The sequence below is a fragment of the Dysidea avara genome, chromosome 1, assembly GCF_963678975.1.
Source record: "Dysidea avara chromosome 1, odDysAvar1.4, whole genome shotgun sequence".
Taxonomy (NCBI): Eukaryota; Metazoa; Porifera; class Demospongiae; order Dictyoceratida; family Dysideidae; genus Dysidea; species Dysidea avara.
Window position 1 is genome coordinate 7,552,643 of NC_089272.1, and position 22,229 is coordinate 7,574,871.

General features: G+C 36.7%; 2 protein-coding genes across 2 annotated transcripts in view; both read right to left on the bottom strand.

Annotated features, from left to right (window-relative positions):
* The window catches only part of LOC136254307 (glucose-6-phosphate exchanger SLC37A2-like), a gene marked incomplete in the record, with an annotated part of 323,373 nt that overhangs the window by 216,394 nt on the left and 84,750 nt on the right, over window positions 1–22,229 (bottom strand).
* On the bottom strand, window positions 1,237–18,786 carry LOC136254271 (uncharacterized). Its single transcript, XM_066046940.1, has 7 exons — window positions 18,586–18,786; window positions 18,309–18,532; window positions 6,127–6,317; window positions 4,896–4,978; window positions 4,626–4,837; window positions 4,386–4,570; window positions 1,237–1,492 (listed from the first exon to the last, which is right to left on the bottom strand). Exons 1-7 carry the CDS (start codon window positions 18,714–18,716, stop codon window positions 1,349–1,351), a joined length of 1,170 nt encoding a protein of 389 aa, XP_065903012.1. The 5' UTR covers window positions 18,717–18,786; the 3' UTR covers window positions 1,237–1,348.

The window sequence follows — 22,229 nt, forward strand, 5'->3', positions numbered from 1 at the left end:
AAGTATATGTACAGTAATAAGCAAATGATTCACTGGGTTCCTGACACAAGATTGCTTTCTTTAAAATAGGAAATGAAACACAAATTTCTGCCCTACTTGGCAGCCAATTACAAGGCAAGTAAAGCCAACTCTTCCTCATAGTGATGTGATTAGTGATGGATGTATAGTTGTGCACTGAACGGCAGTAGCTAGTGTTCGCTTTTTAAGGCAAACTTAGTGGGTGGTCGATTGCTGGGTATATAGTACAAATAGTGGGTAGCTATAATAATAACAATTGGTAAAATGTACTATATGTTTGCATGCATGGTGTTTGATATAACCAGTCCTTAGATCTGCCTATAGTATGCAAAATGCGTACCTCAGGGCTCAGGTACAAAGGGGCTACACATAATTATAGCTGCATGTATGCATCTATGGTGATTTCTTTTGACTCACATAATACTTCACCACCACGTGCACCTTTCCCAATTGACTCACATAATAATAATTATGAGTCCTATGACTTCTCCATCACTTTCTCTGTAGCTATTAATTTAATGTGACTGCATCACCACTATCTTTCTCAGAAATACCACTCAACCGCTGCCAGATAATATGACCACCACCATTGTTAATGTTGATACACTATACCTACATCATCAATTCCCACTAGTAAGCACCTACATATATTGTGTAATGGATGCATGTAACTTGTCCTTCATGCATGGCTAATCTTGTACAACAGCTCTAAATGATAAGATTTGCTTGTGTTCAATGAAGTACTACTGTAGGTAAAAGGTATATACTTTAAATAGTAGGGGACAACCCCATCTAAAATCATGATCACTATGACCTGCAAGAAAATATACTGTACTTGTTACAATTGTTAAAAAGTTGGGATTTTTTGGAAGTCAGTAGGATCATTGCAATAAAAGCACTAAAACGAGGGGAATCACAGTGCATCGCTAAAGCCAGGAGTTCACTCACTGTTTGGAAAGAGTCTTACTTTTTGTATAAGTCAGAATCAGTCAGTCACTGAAGGAAGGAGTATGTACTGTGTAATATAAAGACTTTAGTGCACCTGCTGTTACTGTGAAGGATCAGAACTGGCTCTCTAACATCTTCAAGTACATAACTTTCTTTGGTGAAATGCTGTGCATCGCATAATCATAACATAGCTAGCTATCTAACTATAACAAGATGGGCCAATACACTATAGAGACCACAAAGTGGAGCCCCCCAATTTTGTATGTCTGATCCACCACTGAACTGTAATATAATTATAACAGCCAAAGCACATGGCAAAGTAAATATAATGAAATAAGACAGTATATACATGTTGGTTATGTTTGCTGTGTCCTTCATATTGCTAAAAGAGATTATCTATAGCTAATGAACAAATCAGCAGCATAATAAGCAAGAGAGAAGGACCACATAGGTCTCCATTTGACTCTCCACCAGGTGAAGTTTCATTCATTTTACATGCTCCACTGTAGGTAAACTCTATGAACACCTGTGCACAGTAATACAGTATAACAATGTATAGAATAAGGTAGTGATGCACCGATTAATTGGTAAATGATTGGAAATTGGTTTATTGGCCAAATTTCAACAATGTCAGTATTGGCAATTATTAGCAAATTATTTTACTGACCCTAATGTTATTGTTTTCATAACAATAAGACAAAAGTAAAGTTTTAAAATGTAATAGTTGAACATAAACATCAGATTGGTTATTGGTATCGGCCATTATGTGAATTTCAATATATATTGGATAATTGACAAAATATCTTATTGGTGCATCACTAGAATAAGGTATGTGTAAATAGGCAGGGACTCAAATGGCCATAGACCTATACACATGAAGTCATGAATCTGGCCAGCAATAATCCTTATATATACATTCGGAGTGGATATGTAATAATTCATTGTGTCAATTGGTCATACAAGTTTTAGCCATGATAAAAGTGTGTGTAATAATCACTATGGGCTATGGACAGTACACCATGACATTATAACATTGACAGTACACACTACATTTTGATTTATAGGCCTATAGGCAAAAAGATGAACTGATGCAAATAGGCCCCAGCATACTATGTTCAATTTTTTATCCACTATGCTTTTGAGCGCGTGTAGCGCTAAAAAAATCAAGTATATTGTGGTCAAAATTATGCTTTCAAAATTAAGTTGACTGTTTTATTAATTAGATCCTCTGTTATCTGATCCTCTTTTTAGGAAACAGCTTTTCTATTAGAGTATTTTAAGTACAGGTGTATGTTCTATTAGAGTATTTCAATAATGCTCTGTATATAAATGTATTAGCTTCAGATATCCAAACAATTCTGAGCACCTATACAGACACATTAAGGTTTAGATAACTGAGGGTCCACTGTTTCCTAACTTGGAGTAAGTCAACTTGGAGTAAGTCAACTTGGAGTAAGTCACTGTTCTATTAGAGTATTCTGCAAAGTGTAAATAGCATCATATAGTGTAATGTAAGCTGACATATAGATAAATTATTCATTGCAATAATGAATCACATTAACAAAATGCCTTATCACAAGGCCTCATATGAATATATTTGGCACTTATATGGCTTTCATTACCTAGATAAGCTGCTAGCTGACCATCTGTTAGGGAATTTCCTTGTTTTTACCATCATAAGGCATTGCTACGATAATTGGTCTATACACCAAATTTCAACTTTTTCCTATAAACGGTTACCTTGAAACCATGACAAAAGTTGATCCTTTGAAAATGCATAGCACTGTGAATATTTATCAGACTTAGTACATGGATTTATCCCTCAACTTACTGATTTGCGTTTATAACAATTTTTGCAAGTGTGTGAAAAGAAAAATCTTTAGCCCTGTAGACACCTTACAAAAAATGAAGAAACAAAATCAAAACCTTGGCCACCCATAGCTACATATCTCAAAAGCAAATTCATGCTGTGTGGCCTACTCTACTTGGCAAACAACTATAACACAATAATGGTGGGCTATGGAAAAGGGATCACAGAGCTTTGTATGTATGAAAATTAATTTTCTTTTTTCCTGTCAATGTACGCACGGTGTGGCATGCCAATTTTCTTGGCCGCAAGACACATTTCCATGTGTCTTACTACTCTTGTGAATACATTGCAGAATGCACAGAGTCGCTATAGTCATATGTGTAACAATTAAGCATTTCATATCATATTTTGAATATTTGACTTAGTAGAGAGTATAATTTTTTTATGTGGGCTTACTGCCTGTTGTAAGTGTCTGGGGATCCACATATATATGACCAGCTGAGCAAAATCCGGCCATTTTCACACATTCCTTGAATTCCATTTTATTGCATCTCTGTAATCTATAGTAACAAAAGAGTGGACAGTGAACGTTTCAGCCTTTTATGATGAATAGTATTGGAATTATAGCGTTTGATAGTTGGAACAGTGATCAACTCAATTTGTACAACAATTCGGGCAATAAATTACAAGAGTTTAGATAATTGATCATAACTCACAGCTGAAGCAAGCACGAAGATAGGACTTGGCTCAATCTGTGCACCATGAACTGGCAAGTGTTTTCCTTGTACTCCTCCATGTTGATAAAGAAGAAGGCCATTCCAACTAAGAAATGACGACGGTGAACGTTGTTTTTATCGCATTGTAAATAAGTTCCCTTAAATCATGTATCCTTTGCTGTTTGAACACGAAAAAAAGATCTTCTTACTCTCCATAAACAGGCAAATCCAGTGGTATACAGGTTTTATTGATTTGAGCTTAATTTCAGTGCATACGAAAATTTGCTCAGCATGTCACATACTGTATTATACTATAGTTTTTACAATTCTATGAATACAAACTGACTATATTTCAACCACAGATAACAACTGTATGTATGTATGTATGTATGTATGTATGTATGTAACCACACACACTGCTTTGGATGAAACATGTATACATATGTATGTGTACCTAGCACTAATACTTGAGTTATAACCACCTTGTACAGAAGGATTATGGTCATATTGTCACTCAAGAACATCAGCAGCTAGTAAAATTGTTAGTATAAGATCTTCCTCTATTTACTGGCAACAAGTAACTTCCAGTGGGGGGCCAAAGACTCAAAATGAGAAAACAAGCAGTACTCAGGAGTTGTGCATAGGCTTTTTTGCAAAAAGGTTACATGCAACTCCAACCATTATTTGGATCATTTGACTGTTCTATTAAAGTGCGGCATGGAGATACCTCTGGTAAGGCTAGTAGACTAGATCCACAAGTAGATATGCCACTGATAAGAAGTGTCATACATGCAATGAAATTGCCTGACATTTTGGGTGCTGATTATATTGCATGTGGGTATTGTATACACATCTTGTGAACAGTACAGTCACATGCTTATGATTTGACATACCAAACAAGCATCTTCTGGATTTTGTAACAGTCCAATCAAATAATCAGAAGCATCCCCCTTGCCTCCAGACTCTCTCCATTTTGCTTCTTTTGCGCATTTGAGGGTGATGATAGATCCCACATTCCCACTTGGACATCCTGGATTTTGGCTACCATCTTTGTAAGCTACTAACAATGTTTCATTGTCTAAAGTACAACATGGATCATAAATTAGAAGAGCAGAACTGTATAGGGCACTTACCAGAACCTGCAAATGGGTTAAGACGATTATTGTATGATCCAAGACTATAATCTGTTGTACCATTGGTGATACATATTGAACTATTCACAAAGTTGTTACAATGATCAATACCAGACAGTGGTTTACAGAAACTCATGTACAAGGTGCAGCCACCACCATTAAAAAATCCCTGACACGATTCTTCTGGTATACTGACTTGCCAGTAATCAGGACTAGATAAATAATTTTCACACGTCACTAAACTATTACCGCTATAGTACTATATATTACCTGCTTAGCGTTGTTGTATCATGTTGTGGTGATCCACAAACTGCTGGCTTGCACAGTTTGCTGTACCCAAATTCAACAGAGAACTAACATGTTTACAATAAGCATCTGGTTACAGGCTATACAAGTATGTAGAGTATTGTTCTACATTTTGCCACATTTAACTGGTGAGGAATAAATTTAAATTGATGCAGCTTGTTATTATTTTTTTTACTTTTACAATCCCACCATATAATTCACAACTAGCCTTTTGTCACAACTACCCCCCTCCTTAGTGCCTGGTTGTAAAATAAAGATACCTCAGCACAAATAAAGTCTTATACGCAAAGCTTATAAAAATCTGCTCAAGACCTGCGGTAGGACACTCAAAATAAATGAAGACTCATTGTACAAACTTTATCTTAAATGAGACCGTCTCTGGGAAAACCGCTCTTATCGCCCATTTCAAAGTATCGAGAAACGTCGGTTTTAAATATTCACTGTGTTGTAGCTGGTCAATGGTGGTAGCTAATCATACCAAATTTTCACACGTTTCACAACAATTTCTTACCTTCCTGATCATCCACTGAAAAAGTAGTCAACAGCTAAGTTTCCCGCCATTTTAGATAGTTTTAAACCGAGGTTGTCTGTACCAGGCGAGCTCCAGAAGGGTGGGAGGCGGGGGTCCTGGAAGGTGGGCAAGATGGTGTTCAAAAATTGAAAAGAAACGTGCTGGGATGAATTAGGCCAAGTTATAGGCCATTCAGGGCTCAGAACTGGCTAAAATGAAAGGAAATCTACAGCACAGGTCATTGTCCAACACCACAGAGCTGTACAGCCACACACAGCCATCCCCTGGTTGGCCAGGGCTCCATCAAGACCCAAGACCACTTGTACGGCTTGCCACTGTGCTCTAAAAAAGCAGCCAGCAAAGGCAGACCACTTTACTTTGGTCGATTGTGGCAGTGAAACTTGATAGTGCATTCATTAAGCCTTGTATTTGTGTGAAAAAATCATACTTCCTGTCTTGGGCGATAAGAACGGTTTTCGTAGATCCAGTCACAAATATTATTGTAGGTTGAGAAAATGCTCTATGCTTAATTAACATATTCTACTGCTTCACATTTCAAGACAAAAAGACACTGTAGAACAGTTCTTTGCCCTATCTGAAAGCATATACACGGATCTGAAGCCAGAGCAGAGTTTAACAATATTTGACAATTAAAACACTACTAGTTTGTACATTAAAACTTACTTCACAAGTATTTTCAAATTTGAGGTAGAAGTTTATCAGATAAGCTGAAACATCAACAGCATTTACTTCATCATTTTCCCACACATTATGTGGATTGCATTCAAATAATATTGAGGTTGAAAGTGAATCTAAACACAGATTGGTGGTAGATCCATTTCTAAAAACTGCCCCGAGTTCAGTTTCTTTAATTCCTGTACACAAGTTACAAATATGTTATATTATTATAATGTCCACACAAATATAGCCGAGCTGTAAAAAAAGGTACAGCTTTCAAAGGTGGTGGCCAAGAAATTGCTGAATTGATGTTAATATTAAGGCTGCCACCTTTGACTTCACAGCTTTATAACTCATCCAAGTGCACTGAATTTTTTCACAGTAGCTGTTTTTGCATGGCTTTCACGTTTTGTACTTAAGCCATACTCTGATGCTTTTACTGACACTTTTTTGTTTCTTATCTCTGAAGACAGAAGTTACAGTCACACGTTTATTTGTCAACAATTTAGTAATAATCTAATATTTTTAATAAAACACACTCAGAATGTTTTGTAACAATCAAAGAATATCATTGACAGGTTTATGAACTTTCAAAACATAATGTAGACATTAAGTGAGGTACTATATACAGTCATGACATAGCTACCTACTAAGAGGCTCAATAAGAGTTTGGGTATAAGTATGGAGGAAATGGTTTGAACCCCAAGAAGCTTTTTTTATTACATTTTTGTTTGGCTTTTGCTAGAGTTGGGCGATATATAAGTCATACCAGTTTTGATACCACCTGTTTTTTTTTTAGTACCGCCATACTGTCTGGGCACTATGGCCTCCCTGTGGGCTTGTTTCATCCCATATTTAGAAGGTAACTAGACATGTGACAATGTTTGTAGGCAGGTAGTCAGCTAACCAAACTATGTAAACAAGTTTGTTTGTGGTAATTTGTACCTGAGGTTTGCTGAGCTACCATGGGTATTTGGTGCTTTTGTTGAGGTAAACAGCAGTTACTTTAATACCAATGGCTCTTACATTAATACCATGATATTTAATAATACCATGATACTTTTTATGGAAGGTATACCGTTTGCTATTTTTCAATACCGCCCAGCACTAGTTTTTGCCTTTTAGTGTAACTCTATAGCTGCGACTCCGATTTCTTTCATACCACTAAAAGGTATGCTATGATGGTTAACTTATACCCTGTACACACCTGACAATTTTCACAAAAAATTTGGCCTATGTAAACTCAAAGAGGGATACCAGCTTTCTTGGCCACACAACACACTACATGCAGTGTGCCTTGATACCATCTAATTCTAGCTATATAGCAAGCAAACACATACAATGCCACCATAGCAATAGAAGAATGCAATAAAGTAATTAAAATATGCCATAAGTGCTATTTGAAAAAATAATATAACATGTAAAGGAGTATATAAGAGACAATACTATTATAGACTTAATACTCTTTGTGTGATATATAACATGTCACTAACCAAAGTGATGTTATACATGTTAATTGTATTGCATGATATTAGCTGCATGCAGTATATTTAATCATAACTGAAATATTGCCACCATATATTATAGATGGAAGCTACCTGATAACCCATATTATGGTGCCACACTAGTGGATCATTTTGTGTTGTCAAGCATTGTATGAAAAGAAACACAGAATTAGTGCTGAGCAATATGACAATATTTAGTCAAATCGTGGTACCTGTTTTTGATACCATCCAATATTTGACTACCGCAAATACCATGGATTCTAAAACACAAGTCTTATATATAAATGAATAAGTCTGTATGAAGAAGTGCATACTTACAGTACATATGAATGGATATTGTTATGTACATATTGCAATCAGCTTTCACACAATTCTACCTTTACTGAAAATGACTAGGGTCTATAACTTTAGATCATCAACTCATCAACTAATGCATGCCAATAATTGATTGATTAGTTATACTGCAATATAGATTAGAGATGCACAATTAATCAATATATCGCGTATCGTATCATTTTAAGACAATATTGCTGTATTGATCAGTGCAAGTGGAAGATCCAGAGGGGGGCACGGACATGCCCCCCTCCCCCTTCATCCTTCATTAGGCCTGTGGGAATTATGCTCCAAATTTCCATCATTATTCTGTGCTGAATTTCTCCTAAAATTTCATCAATTTGCTCATTTTTATTCTTTTTATGCTTCTGATTTATCGTTATTCCCCACTGAATTACAGTTAGTTGGTACGTACATTCACAAAACATAGCAAAACTGTCTAACATGCACATACAAAAAAAGTCTAGCAAAACACTGCACACTAATTTCTTATGTAACTGCATTATTAATTTATTATACACACATAATTTAGTTTTTTTCTTAAGGATTTATAGCAGGTCTGTAGGACACCTGGTCCTACAGCCTGCCCTTCATTAACAAACACATTAACTTCATTAAGTATGTTTTAAAAGTTTAGGAATGAAGAAAAACATCCATGACTGGACTTGGGCAGGCTGAACCTGCAGCCATCCAATTTAGTGCTCATAAACGTGGACGACTATTATACTGCAACTTTAATAAGGACACCTCTATGTAGTCTTGTCACTCTTGTGATGAACTTTGCTGCTGGGAGTTGAAAGAAGACTTCCAACAGTGAAAAGACTCACTCAGATGCTGCTGATAATGGATTGTTTTCTGTTACTTAGTTTGTCTGGTGCTAGTTGAATGTGCTGATTATTCATGTATTATTCTCATTTATTTGTAACATTCCCAAATTATGCTAGAATAATTCCAGCATAGCTTCTGCAATCAAAATTCCCTAAATTATTCCAGCATAATTCCCACAGGCCTATCCTTCACCCCTTTCAAAAAAGATCGAGATACTCTAATAGAGCAATCAATCACTCTAATAAAGCAGTCACAGTGTTCATGAGGCAGTGTAGCTTAACTATGAAGCTACTTTATATAGATTCGGTAAAGGACAGCCATTATTGTTGTGGCCTTTTTTAAAATACTTATTTTAAATATATTTTTTGCTCTTCAATTTTTCAGCAATGTGCACCCCTCTTTTCAAGCTCTGGATCTGCCCCTGTCGATACAAAGTCAAACCGTATCGATATATCGCATATTGTGATATGTCGACATATCGTGGCTTGCTAACATGGCTGACAATCAAATTATTGCACATTGCGATTAAGCTGAGTAGTATGTAATGCTTCTCAAAGAAAAAATAGCTCACTTATTTGATATGACGACACAGATCGTTGTTTAGACTCCACTTCGTATCATGCAATATATCGCTGTATCGTGATACACCAGAGGCAATAATATCAATACATCTACACACTGTATCATTGCAACTCTACTGCAACATCAAGTTGACAATACTGTACTGTTATTGAAATATCAAAATTGCTTAGCACTATACACACATTAATGTTGGTAGTAGGACTAATGGTCCTTGGATACAACTCCCGTCCTAGGATGGTGGTTGGGTTTGGTAAATGTACAGGTTCCCAGAGTCCCACTGCAGCACTTCCTGTATTTACAAAGTCCTTTCTCCCTTTCTACTGGTATAATATTACAAACCTAAGTACCACACTGGTCTCATTTACCCACCAACCTAATGGCTTGGGGATGACCTGTCCATATTTACTAGTGCCATAGAAAGGTGAGTGATTAGCGAACCTTTCCCCCAAGCCAACCCTCTTGGTGGGAAACCTGTAACATAACTGGTTTACATGTACAGTACAAAACTGCAACATGAGAGGTCCATACTGATAAAGATGCACAGAAGATACACTCACCCAGATGAGGATGCAGTATTATATGTGAGTAATGATAAGATTGAAATATACTTATAGCTATAGGTAGCAAGCCTTATATTATAATATGTAATATGACAGTTTTAGACTTTGATGTCTAGTAGACATAGGTACCTTCAGCAAGTGACAAGATGATGTGTAGTCTCCCCGCAAGTGATGTAGCTGTTACAGAAAAAAAAGGCAAATAGTCCGTAAGCAATCTATCACAGAGTTGGAGCAAGGTGGATAGTGGTAGTGACAATGAAAAACCCAAGGGGCACACAGCCTGTAGTTGTGCATAGGTAATGCATGCACAACTTCACAGGTATATCCAATCCTAGTATCAACATTGTTAAAAAACATGCCCTACAGTGCAAACCTTTATTTTTATTATTTTTCCCCATGGTATAGTTGGTGACTGTGCACAGAACCACTGTGATACACATAAATAAACTCAGGTACGTACCTCACTTATGCACGCACCAAAGATATATATAAATTATTAGTGACTTGGGTTCACTGTCTATGTGAATGTGAATATGCCTTATTAGAACATGGTTAGTAAAGCAAATACGCAAACATGATGGAGAGTAGCATATCAGATTTACATATAGGCATGATTTAGCAACATGAGAGGACAAGTGAATGCTTCCATATTGTGATTGGCATAGTCAATGGACAACAGATGTGCCTAGATAATGGAGATCTGGGTAGAAAAGTCCACTGTATATTTTAGTATACAAGGTTAAATGCTCTAATACAACATTCAACTATAGCATTTGGATTGTTACATTTGCACCCTTTGGTTTTTTTTTTGGTTGTCTGGCTTTGTCCTAGAAAGCACGTGGTTTGTAGCCTATTGAGGTTTGAGAAACAGAAAGAGGAGGTCTAAGGAGGTGATGCTTAGCTGTTAGGTGGCTTCTTATTCCAATTAATACTTCGGTAAATTAATGACACAATTTACAGCCAAGCATACAGTTTTACAGCCCAGGGAGATAACCAACCATTTTGTATTCTACCCACTAGCAAAATAACAACAGAACTTGCATTATTAAGTCAGAATGCTAACATGCATTTTTTAGTTAAGGGTACTTCTGAAATTGGGAAATTTGTATATGCACCAGACTGCCTAGACAAAATAGGGTATAGTAATGTGTTTGTGTAGCAGAGATCAAATAATAGCAACCTGCCATACTGTCATTTTCCGACCAGTCACAGGGAAATTATCAACTACAAATGCTCTCCCACTAAGCTCAATAAGAATGGTACTGGCATTCCTTAGTCAGCATAGTAACATGCATTTCTTGGTTATCAATACTTCTGCGATTGGGAGAGTGGTATATGTCTACACAAGATAAGGTATAGTAATATGGTTAGCGTACTGGCATTTCCAACCGGTCACAACGACTATAACCGGATTGAAGAACTTTGTAATTATGACCTACCAAATAAGCTCCCAATAAACACCACATACAAGTATTCCAAGCTATCTTCACTCCATGCCACTGCTATGACACATGGTGCTACTTATCACACATATAAATCCAATAAGCGCACACACGTGTGCACGTGATGTAATTGCAATTAGCTACACTGACTCACTCAACTGATGGATTACTGTTTAACTGCAGCCCTACCCACATTAACTTAGTTTAAGGTCTTAAACTTCATGAATTACTGTAAACAGTTAGCCTCCAAGATTAAAATGGTAGCTAATTATAATTTATTGCTATACGGTAGAGACCCCTTGCATAAACTTGTAATCATCAGTGCCAGTGAACTACCACTACACAATACACAATATGTGACTGGATTTGCAAAAAGGCACCTTTTCCACACATTTTACATATCAGCAAACAAAGTGATGTAACACTTGACCCTTTACACTGATTGACTTGCTCTTAGTTTAAAATTGCAGTCAGATACTGTAGCTACACTCATGGAAAATTTTAGGTAATTATATAAAACGATCAAAATGTTATGAAGCTTCAAAGGTCAAAAAATGGGTCAAATTTTGTGCGTGAAAAAGGTACCTTTTCACAAATCCGGTCACATATGGTCTGGTGCTATCACCCATCACATGATGAATTTTGTTATGGATTCTGATGTTCCAATAATGTGTTTGTTATGAACCACCACCAGGGAAAAATCATAACTTGTGGTCACCAGAAACCATCAACAAAATTAATTTTGCTTATTAAATGCCACTGTATTTGATAGGCTGCACTCCAGCAGTTGTATATAGTGTATGAGTCAATCAAACACAATGTCTGAATGCAATAACTACATTGTCTGGTTGTCAGATGTCACTGATCGAGCATGATACACTAACTGATAGTAAAATACATGGTCTACAGAATAGCTACATTTAGCTAGTTACTATAGTTACTTATCTCCAACTATTTTACGTAGACTGAATCAGTTAAATTGCAGAAACATTTGCTATATCATCAACACCAGTCCATGAACTCTTTTCATGTTTATAACAGTACTGCTGCAACAAGAAACTACATGATGGCTATTTGCATCAATATTCCATATACATGATTGACCTACTCAGGTTCACCCTGTGATGCTGTTAGCATCTGTCTACTCCATTAAGTAATCACAAACAGGTTTGTGGCTTCCTTTAGTGGCAAAATGAAAGGTATAGGATTAGTATATTATACAGTTATTTTGTGTTATAACCAAGATGAAGTATACTGTGGCGGGAGCTACTAAGGTGCAGCACTTATGAGCTCCTGACTGTAGCAAGCCACAAATCCATGTGTGTCTTGCAATATACACCACTCACACTTCCTATAGCTGAAAAGGATTCAAAGACTTTGTAAAGTAGATCAACCAGTGGGTAGACAATTATTACACACAAGTGGAAGGAATTATGCAACCTAGTAGGGACTATATGTTAGTGAAGAAATAACCACCTGACCAAAAATTGAATCCTTACTTTATCCCACACTGCACTAACTGATCACAATCTGGCTTCTTTGGGTTTACTACAAAATAGATTCACACCACTTTGTGGTCAAACTGGATGTCCAACAGCAATGCACATAAAATTTTTTCTTGTGGCAGTTTAGGTGTGTATAGGCTTCCTATGCTGTAAATTCAGAAGTACAGTGTATGGATTTCATACCAAAGGAATGACTCCTGTGGCAACTTGACTATAATAATTTTGTTGCCACAGGAGTTATCCCTTCAGTATAACATCAAATTTGTAGTGAATTGAGAGCTTACACTGTATATTAAAAGTTTCAAGTGAGAGCATACAATACTATATCAGATCAAACAACTAAAACAGCAAACTAGGTGATTGTAATTTAACAAAAAAATTTCCACAGTCCGTGGATTGATTATTCGAAGTGTCGTCGTGGATCAGAAATGATGCAGCGATGACATATATACTTTTATACAATATTCCGTGTTGAAAAATAATTGATTCGTGACGAAACTAGGCACTAGGAAAAGTTTCAAAGGCTCATCCAGCTTGCATGGTTGGCCTGTAATGCTGGTTGAGCCTGATATTTCAGTAGAAAGGGATGTTTTTGTCTAAAAAGTCCATGTCTGCTGTTGTCACCAGGTGATCAGGTAGTTCTGTCCAGTCCACTGTTTGTACCAGTAGGGATGTATGGTAGGAAGCATGGATGCCATGGACACTTGGGCACTCATAAACATTTCTTGCCATGCAAACTCATCCTTCCTTTTCTAACTTGTCAGTGATATCATCTGCCTTGATCTGGTGTTTATAGGCTTAAACAAAAGTGTGGTAAATTTAACTGTTTATTAGTTAATGTCTATATGCTAAACAGAGTTGTTGATTCCACCCTTCAGTACCATTTCTAATGCAACTAGAAATTCTTTGAAGAAAAAATCAAGTCAATCTATAGTAGGGCACCCATAATCTTCCTATGCCCCTGTGAACCTGCTTAACACTAAAATCAAATCATGCAGTGAAGCTTGTATTGTTTGTTTATGTTTATGGACAGACAGTCCTATGTATTCTGTGGCTCTGCAGTTTCTCCTTATTAGATGTTATTTGTTACAAGAAGACTACCCATAAAGCCCACTGTGTGTACAACATGCATTGCATCATAAACGTCTAGAAAACACATTGTGTAGTGCAGATATATACCAGAATATTGTAGGGGCTGTTCGTACCTTACAAGTATTCAGGAAACACTCACTATTGTATAGCTATTGTGGTGTTTGTCTGCTAAGCCACTATTGAGTTATGAGCCAATAAAGGTTAGAATGTGTAATGAGAATGTTTTCTGAAGGCAAAACACACAAGCAGCTGCTTGTTATCCTTGTTTACCAGACGTACAGTACAAGAGCAAGCCTTACAATTAGGCTTGAGCCTACAAAATTTTACCTTTTATTCTTTTTTAATTCTTGTATCTAGCCTATTATTCCATAATAATTCTCAGTTTCTGTGGCTAGTTGCTTAGTTTTCAAGTTGCTCATAAGGAGTTTTTCCAAGAATTAATTAATAACCATTGTTATGAAATATTCCATCTTACACACCATTTTTGTAACCATATAAGTAGTTACAACAAACTCAGAAAAGCTATGTGCAGTAACAAGAGTTCATAATAATATAACTGGTAGTAATAATTCAAATGCTACCAATTATTGGCTGCTAGTATATTTAAACTACAGTAACTGTACATACCAAGATAATGATATCAATCAATATACTCAAAGACTTGAAGAAGATACACTGGTATAAGATGTACAAGCTTCAGAATTGTAGATAATCATGCAGTTAGATCCCTGATACTGACTGCAAATTGTTAACTTAAAATGACCTGATTGCTCTATTAGAGTATTTGAGCATTTAATAGAGTATATCGATCTTTTAGAAGCTTTTCAGCCTCTTTTCAGCCAGCACTTTGCAGCACTCTTATAATAATGTCAGCTATACATCATTCTTTGTAGCTTAACTTTCCTTTTAGCTACTCAAGAAGAGAAATACCCCTTAAATCCACCGATTATTCCCGTGGACGTCCGATAGTTCTAAAATTATTACTGTAACAATCCTAATTATTCTCACAAAATTGGTGACCTATTATTTTCAAAATTATTCCGGCACATTAGGCGCAGGCCTACTTACAATCACCTGTATGATGTATCTGGGCTCCCTGAACATGCTGTTGACTTAGTTGGCCCAACCTGTTGATTCAGCAGTTTCTTGCGAATTGATTCACAACAAAGGTTATGTTAAGATTTGTTGGAGTCCCTGCGTGATTTTCTGACTCTGAACTTATGAATATTAGCTGTGGAAAACATTGTCTGGTAACATTTCTAACTTCCCCACCCTATAACTCAGGCATCCTTCTTCCTATTCACAGTGGACAACCACGAAACAAAAGAGAAATCAATGTAGTTTCTTTCCATGTACAAAAAATTAGAACATACTGTATACTTTTTAAGTAACCAAATTTTACTGTTAGTTAATTGTTTTCCCAATGGCTCATTACATTTTTTATGGGCAACCACAGCATCCAGTGATTATGCAATAGACAATTAACACTGATTGCATTCCTAAAGCCTGGCCTATTCAGTCATGACCATTATGTGAAGTGCAGCCCTTCATTGTAGCCTCACCGGTTTTTTGTGAGACTAAAATTTGGCAAATTTTGTTTTGGCTGTTTGTATTATTATAAGGCTTGCTCTGGAGGAGGGACCAGGATGGTCATGGGTTCCCAAACTTTATTACCAAACTTATCTTAACTAGTGACTACTATAACTAGTGACTACTATAACTAGTGACTACTATAACTAGTGACTACTATAACTAGTGACTACTATAACTAGTGACTACTATAACTAGTGACTACTATAACTAGTGACTACTATAACTAGTGACTACTATAACTAGTGACTACTATAACTAGTGACTACTATAACTAGTGACTACTATAACTAGTGACTACTATAACTAGTGACTACTATAACTAGTGACTACTATAACTAGTGACTACTATAACTAGTGACTACTATAACTAGTGACTACTATAACTAGTGACTACTGACAATTGTACATGTAGTACACCAGGAGCTTATAAGTGCCAAAGATTCCTTGTAGCACTTAGGAGTTCCTGTGTTTTGTAAATGTATTTATGATGCAAATGTTGATTATGGGAAATCTTGCATGGGTAACATAACAATAACAACAAGGCTTTAATTGATCATTGCAACGCACACATAATGTCTACACATACACCAAAAGGTTTAATTGTGGGTTTATGTAGTAAGCAATAAGCACAAAGCGTTAAAAAGTGTCTTGTACCTAGCTATATACTCATACGTAGTCATGAATGATGTTGTATGGGAATCTAATATACAAACTAACATATTATCTTCCTTTATTTCATGGCAGCTAGACGGATATACTGTACCACAATTGTCTGTGGTTAACGTGTAGCTAACTGCTGAATTAATCCAATAAACAATCCTTGCCATACTAACTGCAGGCAAAATCGTCCCCATGCCATAAATTGCACTTGATATGTCAGCATATAGACCCCGTGCGCACTAAGGCATATGGCACTTTATTACATCATCAAAATGGTGCATCTGCCATTTTTTGAGGGCAGAAATGTATTTATTCCATGCTAGGAAAAATATTTTTAAATGTAATGTGAATGTAATTGTACTGGAAAACAGAGGAGTGCTGTTGAAAAGTATGTTACTAGGTAAAAGTACATAACATAGCTTGTTGCATGGCAAGTTATGCCAACTAGGGAAGGTTTTTGCAATAGATTGCTTGATAATTTTGCCCTCATTTCTCCCCGTAAATCATCACGAACCATAGCAACTATTCGCCGGACCACACCTTAGTGCACATGGGGTCTATATCTGGGTTACTGTCTGGGTCAGCGGGCCATCCTTCTGATCCAGTTTCAACCTTGACATGTACTATAACTTAAACGAAGTTGCTATTGTTCCAGCAGCCAGATATATTTTGTCAGGGCTATTGTTCCGGCAGTCCACTAGATTTCTCTCACTATCAAGCACACTAGTTGTATGCTATGCCCTGAGTATTCAACTTTAGGGCATGTGTCTAGTAGGTTGCCCTGAGTATTTGACTTTAGGGTATGCGTCTAGTAGGTTGCCCCGAGCATTCAACTTTAGGGGACACGAAAAGTAGTATTAGCGTTAGGGTAGGGTTCAGCTTTGGTCTCTTCTTCACCTTTGTCTTCAATATGATAGAAGTTACTCCACTCGTGTTAAAATCCACATGCCCGGCCAATTATGCATAGCTATTTATTGTTAATCAGCAGGACCCTCCAGGGGTATAATGCTGATGTGCAATTACATTTGTACAATTTCAATTAGTTATTTAACTATAAAAGTATGTACAATTATGACAAGTTACTTAATTATATACATATGTACAATTACAATAATAAACTATAAAATTACGATAAGTTACTTAACTATATACATAGAAGGGGCTAATTTTTGCTTAAATTCTTCAACACAGCTATTCACTGGGGCTAGCAATAGCATGCAGTGTGGGCCGGGTTTACCATATCAAAACTTGTGTAAGATATTCCGGATTTCCGAATGGGTTACGCCCGTATCGTATAAAATAACACCGTCCTCTAAACAAGGCGCCATAACTTCCGCGTACTTTGGTTGACAGACACGAAGTTTGGCTTATCAGATTCCTTGATAAAAGGCGATTCGATTCATGTATAAGTTCTTTGTGTAGTAACGAAGGGGAAGCTAGAAAGGAGCCTTGTACCGCAAAATTTACGTGTTCAGAATGCCCGTAAAAACACGTGTTTTTAAACATATTTCTATAAACTAACCTGTTTAACAATTTGTACGGTCGGAGTCTTATTAAGCATCCTTCGCTGCGTAGAATGATACCAAATTTAGCGAATTTGGTTGAGGATAACAACTTGTAAATTGGGATTTTCCCGGCGAGATAATTAAATTTTCCAATAGGTTAATGTATGGAGCGCGTATTATGTCATCATCAGCAGTAAATACCTGTCGCTATGGTGACATTTTCCCATTTGTACGGTCGGAATTGGATAGAGAAATTCAAGGGCTTTCTTTTATTGTATGGTGTGATGTAGAAATTTTGTGAGTTAAAGGTTGTAAATTAGTGTTTTTGCGTGTAGTGTAAAATACATGTATTGGACAACAAATGACAAGGAATGATGAGATTTTATGATCAGCCTGTTTTACCAAGTTGAGGTTTCAAAAAGGATGTTAAACAGATATTAGATTTATTTAAAGCATAATTCTTAAATTTTAAAGGTTTAACCCAGTATTTGAAAACTTTTAATGTTGACCACCTGAAAATGCTTGATTTGACAAATCCCATACATATGTTTTGATATGCTATACATTATAATTAGTTACTCACCGTTGTACAAGAAAGGGTTATTGGAATCATCATAAGCACCCATACTATATCCTACTGTGCCGTTCGTGACGCATAGACTTGTCGGTCCCAACTCATTCGCACCGCAACCGGGAATTCCATTAGCTGGTAAAGGCTGACAGTACGCCATGTATAACGTACAAGAGTGGGAAAAATCTAGAAAACTGCAGTGAGCGTCTGCCAATTCCACCTTCCAGTACCCGTCCCTAGACACACAAACACTATACACGAGTAGGTTATAGGCGGTAAAGTCGGTCACTTTATTAATGGTTCAATGTTGCGATCTCCAGCAGTACATTGGGCCCGAGATTGAGCCGTCGTCTGAGCGCTGGCCATCGTGATCTCCAGTAGGACTAGTAGCTGTAGCACGCACAACATAGCTCGCATCATATTAGCCACGTATCTCAGAGTCGCCGGACTCAAACAGATTCCTATTAACCTGCCTTCCTATTATAGCAGCGACCAAACCACCGGAAATGCTTTCCCACTTGTATGGCTTCAGTGCTCTCCCTTAATTCAGCTATACTGCAAACAGTAGAGTGGACTACTACTGAATGGTGGAATACTGGAATGTAATTTTTAAAGTTCAATATAATTTTTTACATTCAAACTGGTAAGTATAACTCCTCCCCCTTGATTCCCTTGAAGTCAGCTCTTTTAGCATACTTCACCTCCAACCATAGAGATGCAAAGTTTACCAATGTAATGTACTGTAAAGTCAGTTATGAACATGCACAATAGCGGTTTATTGGAAATACCAAGAAGACTCCTGACTTAACGTTCTCTAACTAGCTGATGTGGCTGAGTGCATAATGTCTGTTAATCATCAACACCAACCTCGGGGATCACCATACACCTACTGGGGATTGACATCAGGGCGTCTGGATTCAGTGGAATGGAATGGTGGACTGGAATGGTAAATGGAACGGTAATTAGGTATTGATCAGTTGTGTGCCACGTGCCTAGAAAAATCAGAGTGATATCTGGTTTGTAATTCAGCAATACCCCCATGCGAAAACAGCTTGCAATTGGTTGTACAAAAATGACGTTTCCATGAAACTAAAAGGAACTGACAGCTAAAGGAGCTAATATCTGGTGAGGCCAAGTAATAAAATAATATGTGACCGGATTTGCAAAAAGGGGTCTTCCACACACATCCAATTCTATGAGCTTGGAAGACCATAACTTAGTGTTCAAGAACGATATACAAACCTGAAATTTTCTCCATCCATTAACCTATGTTGGTGCTCACTTCTGACCAAAGTTCAAGTCAGTAATGTTTTCCAATCTCAAGTTATGAATTGTCAAAGTTGGTAAATTGGATATGTGTGGAAGACCCCTTTTTGCAAATCCGGTCACACATAATGTTAATACCAGCAACTATATATCTGATTTATAAAAATTTGGTCCCCCTTCCTAATTAATTTCCTGTAACTACACTACTCAAATTGGCTAGTTGTTTGGCCACATTTTTTCTCCTCTACAATGACTATTGAAAAGGTACCAATTTACTAGCCAATTAGAGTTAAAAGGGAATTAATTTGGAATGCAGTCAGACTGCACAATGCAATGTTAAAGGATCAATGTTATATAGATTTTTGTAAATTATAGTTAGTTCCAGTAATAATATTCATTTCTTGGCCTCACCAGATATTAGCTCCTTTAGTTGCTTAGTTTCATGGACACATTTTTTGTACAGTTTATTGTTGTACGTATCTTACGTGAATCGCTCACTGTGAGCATAACATGTTGTGCACAATTCATAGATAAAACATGGGGATACTCTCAAAAACAACAATTTAGACATTAAAGTTAAATGGTCTTTATAAAGAGGTAGTATTTGTTAGAAGGTGGTCCTTATAAAGAGGTGACCACTAAGTGAAATTACCTAATCACCATTCCATTCCACTGAATCCAGACACCCATTGACATCTACATCTTGCCCCACCCTGGATCTTGTGACGGTGGCAGTTGCTGATCCAAAAGTTATTTTAATACATAAATCATACCTCGTCCTACAGCCTGCTTAAAGTTGTTACATAAAGTATGTTTGAAAAGGCAGAGAAAGGAGAAAAAAAATCCATGACTGGACCTGGGCAGTCTTGAACCTGCAGCCATCCGATTAATGCTCGAAGTTGTAGCTATGTATTTACAAGAACACACACGACTAAAGCATTTTAATTACATCTAACTGGACCCTGGAACATAACTCATATAGGTGGCAATCTTACACGTATTTGGCATAGAATCATCAACAGTATAGCTCTAACTATTCTTTGGTTCGAATGATGTTATCATGATTTGTAGCATTACATAAAAACTAATAACAGTGCTTTACTATGTTGTCTACAGCTGTAAATTGTATGAACCCCCAGACCCTTGCACCTGTCATTAACATATACCTGTACATGTATCTTTCAGTGTAATATTACTACTGGTAACTAGATATTCTGTTATTGTTTATGCACAGAGATACAACATGTGTATAGTTTGACTTTATTTGAAAATTGGATATTCACTTGATCATGTTTATGGATGTCAACCCTATCTCCTAAAGTTAAGACCCCATGTGTGGTAGCTACAGCTAAATAAATACTTCATTGATTATTGTATGATAATAGGCTAAAATGAATATTCTAAATGCTAACATAATGAATTATTTCAAAAGGAACGAATATTCTAAATTCGGTTCACAATTACATCTCCATAGGAACTACTACGTACATCTGTTCTGATCTGTTGGTACATCTCTCAGTATATAAGCCCCATTACATATTTTGTATGAAAAAGACTGTCACAATACATTTCATAAAGTTATAAATGTATCATGTATCATTTCACTTAAAGTATATCTATAGAATATACAATCTGCTTCTGCAGCATCAATTCTGACTTGATTTACAGTAGAACAAATACTAGCTTGCTTTAACCCATATATGGAACCAAGCATACAGCTGTAATAAATCAATGTGCTCCATACAAGGAGGTTGTCTTTGTTGGGAGGTAGTATTGCATGTAACAGATGAAAACAAGGGTGAAATTATCTAATGCACTGTTCCAATCCACCATTCTATGGTCCATTCCACTATTCCAGTAAACTTCGCTATTCCAGACTGTTCCACCATTCCAACAATACCAAGATATCTTTATCTTGAATCCATGCAGACAGTTAGTCAACCATTGCAGCAGGCCTTGAATTCTAGAGTTTGAGCAAGACCCTTAGCTGTGCACAAAGATACTACCAATCAACTGCTTTATGAAAATCAAAATACACAAAATTCACTGGATTTCTGCAGTCAAGAGGTTTGGTCCAATACTCTAAAGCAGCAGTTGGGAAAAATCCATGTTGGTAAAAGTCATAATTTTACTGTTACAGTAAGTGTGAAGTACAGCACTAAGATGATTATAATGGTTTCCCACAACTAGTCAAAATTACATGTTTAGGGTTGTCAGATGATAGTTGTTAACAATTGATGGTGACTACTGTTATGGATTTTTTTGCATCACACTATCACATAATTTTTTTTCCAAGCATATTAAGGTAACAAGGATTTTGTGAAGGGGATTGAACAGCCATGCAGGAAATTAATTTGTATCTAATCACAAGCAGCCATATGCATGTGGGCCATTGTTCTGCCTGCTTGACTGCACAAGACCATACGCACAATATAATAACCAATTGGAGTGACACAGCCAATGAACTGCCTCAACTAAGTTCATAACATTTCCATCGTTTGTTATATGCATGTGTTGTAGGTGTGCCCATAGATCTAGCATGCTAATAATATTATTGTACATTAGACTATGGTATGGCTCATTCACAGGTTTACTAAATCATTTAGTCACCTGACATGTTCACTTAGTCAACTACACATGTTCACTTAGCCACCTGCCCTTAAGCAA